At 41.2% G+C, this 3,750-nt stretch overlaps 1 protein-coding gene across 2 annotated transcripts in view; it reads right to left on the bottom strand.

Moving 5' to 3' along the window:
- The window catches only part of SEC24A (SEC24 family member A), a 107,154-nt gene that overhangs the window by 77,733 nt on the left and 25,671 nt on the right, over positions 1-3,750 (bottom strand). For both annotated transcript variants that reach the window (XM_011958814.1, XM_011958815.1), the window contains exons 5-7: positions 2,212-2,372; positions 1,770-1,942; positions 243-345 (exon numbers count right to left, since the gene is read on the bottom strand). In XM_011958814.1, coding sequence (XP_011814204.1) covers positions 243-345; positions 1,770-1,942; positions 2,212-2,372 — 437 coding nt within the window. The remainder of the gene's footprint in view (positions 1-242; positions 346-1,769; positions 1,943-2,211; positions 2,373-3,750) is intronic.

The following is a 3,750-nucleotide window of genomic DNA, read 5'->3' as shown; positions in this document are numbered from 1 at the left end:
AGGTCAGGAGTTCAAGACCAGCCTGGCCAAGATGGTAAACCCCCTCTGTACTAAAAATACAAAAATTACCCAGGCGCGGTGGCAGGTGCCTGTAATCCCAGTTACTAGGGAGGCTGAGGCAGGAAAATCGCTTGAACGTGGAGGGCAGAGGTTGCAGTGAGCCAAGATTACGTCACTGCACTTCCAGCCCAGGTGACAGAGGGAGACTCCGTCTAAAAAAAAAGAAAAGAAAAGAAACATACCACTAAGTCTTTGAAAGGATGAAGCAGCAGCCCCAAAGGAAGTTTGGCTTTATTCAATAAGGCCTGCGTCTGAGGAATGTTAGTCAGCGTGCATCGAAATAACCTATATCAAAGTAGAGAGTATGCATCAGTTGCTGCTATGATTATTTTTGAACAAAACAACCACAAAGTTTTAAAAGGTATACATTTTAATACTGGATCAGATTACAGATGAAATATTTCAATAGATTCTCTAAAATTTTATCCTATTTAAATATTTAAATCTAAGTCCTATGCAGAAATAGAGTGGATGATTATATTATACAACTAAAATATAGTCTCTTCTTGGCTTGTGTGTAAAACAGTCTAAACTATCAAATGACTTATTTTTTGTTTTGTAAGCCTAGTTGACACTGGAATTAAATTAAACTTGGGTGATGGCCCAAATTGCAAAGATTATTTAAAAGTTCAGTTTTGCTGAAGATTCTAAATACAATTTAAAGGTACCAAATTTAATTTATCAGAAATTATTGATCACACACATTTAAGCTTATGGTAAGTTTTTAGGAAGAAAAGTATTATGTTTGTTATGAAATTAATTTTAAATGACATCAAATAAAGGATTATGTAGAATCAAATCCGTGTACTTTGGATTTTGAAGAAAGAATGTAACCACCATAATGATAATGAATATCATAATCTCATTAGAGCCGATAAGAAAAAAATCAGTTCAGGAGTTACATCTGTATTTCTTGAGGTAGGACTTTTCAAATCTCTATTAAGTAAACAAGTAAAACAGTTCTGGGCCGGCGCAGTGGCTCACGCCTGTAATCGCAGTACTTTGGGAGGCCGAGGCGGGTGGATCACGAGGTCAGGAGATCGAGACCATCCTGGCTAACACGGTGAAACCCCGTCTCTACTAAAAATACAAAAAACTAGCCGGGTGAGGTGGCGGGCGCCTGTAGTCCCAGCTACTCAGGAGGCTGAGGCAGGAGAATGGCATGAACCCGGGAGGCGGAGCTTGCAGTGAGCCGAGATCGGGCAATTGCACTCCAGCCTGGGCAACAGAGCTAGACTCCGTCTCAAAAAAATGAATAAATAAATAAAAAAGAGTTCTGGCTGGGTGCAGTAGCTCAAGCCTGTAATCCCAGCACTTTGGGAGGCCGAGGCGGGCAGCTCACGGGGTCAGGAGATCGAGACCATCCAGGCGAACATGGTGAAACCTTGTCTCTACTAAAAATACAAAAAAACTATCTGGGTGTGGTGGCGGGCGCCTGTAGTCCCAGCTTCTCGGGAGGCCGAGGCAGGAGAATGGCATGAACCCTGGGGGCGGAGCTTGCAGTGAGCAGACACTGCGCCACTGCACTCCAGCACGGGCGGCAGAGCGAGACTGTCTCAAAAAAACAAAACAAAAAAAAGTTCTATCTTCTGTATCCAGAACTTCCATAAATTAATAATTTGTACGGCTTATTCATAACACCTGATGTGCCCCCTGCAATAAGCTAGAAAACTTTTCCGACATGCACAATGTTACATCTGAAGCCTTACTCTGGGTTACAGTTGAGTTTCTGGATGTCTTCATGTAAATTTGGAACTGGAGGCTTCAAAGGTGTTGACGGAAGCATGTTTCTTTCTTGAAGAAGATTGACAACTCTTAGACCCTCTGGATGTAGACTTAATCCACTCATGCTTGTGGTTAAATGATTAGCACCTAAGGGAGTCTACAGATACATAATTCCAAAGTAAGTAACATTTATTAAGTATGTAGGGAAGTGGTTAATTTCTCTGTAAATAACAAAAGTGCAATCTAGATCTCTTGGCCAATCTTTTGGTTCTGGAAAAACGTATAAAGACAAAGGCTTTATGAAATATCCATTATTATTCTAATTGGTTATAAAAATGTATAATATATCTTCCTAAAACTTTCTTCATGTGTATACAGTTTAAACCAAATGGAGAAATAGGTTAAAGAAAATCCCAAAAAGTTTACCTGAGTAAAGGCTTGTGGCCCACTTGGGTAATTCAAGGAAGAGGGTGGCACTCCAGTTGCACCAGGTGGTGTTGTGTTCTGATAACCAGGCGGTAAGGAGGGATATGAATATCCAACACTTCGGCTCATTTTGGGATTCTTGTTAGTAAGCTGTGGTGTTGCTAGAAACAAGGTAACTTTTAAGTTCTATTTTATACTCCAGAATACTTGATTCATTTATTTAAAAAAAAAAAAAAAACTTTTTTTTTGAAAAAGGGTATCACTATCGCCCAGGCTGCAGTGCAGTGGCGCAATCACACCTCACTGCAGCCTTAACCTCCGGGACTCAAGTGATCCTCCTATGTCAGCCTCCAAAATAGCTGAAACAACTGGTGTGTGCCACCATGCCTGGCTAATGTTTTTGTATGTTTTGTAGAGACGGGACTTCACCATGTTGTCCAGGCTAGGATTACAGGTGTAAGCCACCATGCCTGGCCCAGACTGCTTTAAATCAACACATAAATCTAATAAAGTATAGGTATTATAACTCCAAAATTATTTGGATAATTTAATACTTTATCAACTTTGTAAAATAAGACAAACACCAGTAACAAAGTAATAGCAATGATTAAAATCTATTTTATTTTATTTATTATTTTATTTTTCGAGATGGAGTCTCATTGTGTCACCCAGGCTGGAATGCAGTGAAACAACCTCGGCTCACTGCAACCTCCCTCTCCTGGGTTCAAGTGATTCTTCTGCTTCAGCCTCCCGAGTAGCTGGGACTACAGGTGCGTGCCACCACACCAGCTAATTTTTGTATTTTTAGTAGAGATGGGGTTTTACTATGTTGGCCAGACTGGTCGCAAACTCCTTGACCTCAGGTGATCCGCCTGTCTTGGCCTCCCAAAGTGCTGGGATTACAGGCATGAGTCACTGTGCCTGGCCAAAAATCTTCTTAATAGATTTATACTAGTTAATATTTTATACTATAGTAGTAGACATGAAAACTAGTTTGCACAGTTAATTTACTTTCATATTGGCTGGGTGTGGTGGCTCATGCCTGTAATCCCAGGACTTTGGGAGGTTAAGGTGGGCGGATCACTTGAGGTCAGGAGTTCGAGACCAGCCTGGCCAACATAGTGAAATCCCATCACTACCAAAAAATACAAAAATTACCCGGGTGTGTGGTGGCATGCGCCTGTAGTACCAGCTACTTGGGAGGCTGAGGTGGTAGAACTGCTTGAATCCAGGAGGCGGAGATGAGCCGAGATTGTGCCCACCGCATTCCAGCCTGGACAACAGAGGGAAACTCTGTCACAAAAAAAAAAAAACCAACAAAACAAAAGAATAGTTAATTTACTTTTATATCATGTACTAAGTTTTGTATTCAGACTAAAATTCTAATTTAAAACAACTTTAATTAAAACATCCTAGCAGCTGGGCGTGGTGGCTCACGCCTGTAATCCCAGTACTTTGGGAGGCTGAGGTGGGAGGATCATGAGGTCAGGAGATCGAGACCATCCTGGCCAACATGGGGAAACCTCGTCTCTACTAAAA

Source organism: Colobus angolensis, unplaced genomic scaffold (assembly GCF_000951035.1).
Source record: "Colobus angolensis palliatus isolate OR3802 unplaced genomic scaffold, Cang.pa_1.0 Scaffold476, whole genome shotgun sequence".
Taxonomy (NCBI): domain Eukaryota; kingdom Metazoa; phylum Chordata; class Mammalia; order Primates; family Cercopithecidae; genus Colobus; species Colobus angolensis.
This window is presented reverse-complemented; position numbering and strand designations above follow the sequence as displayed.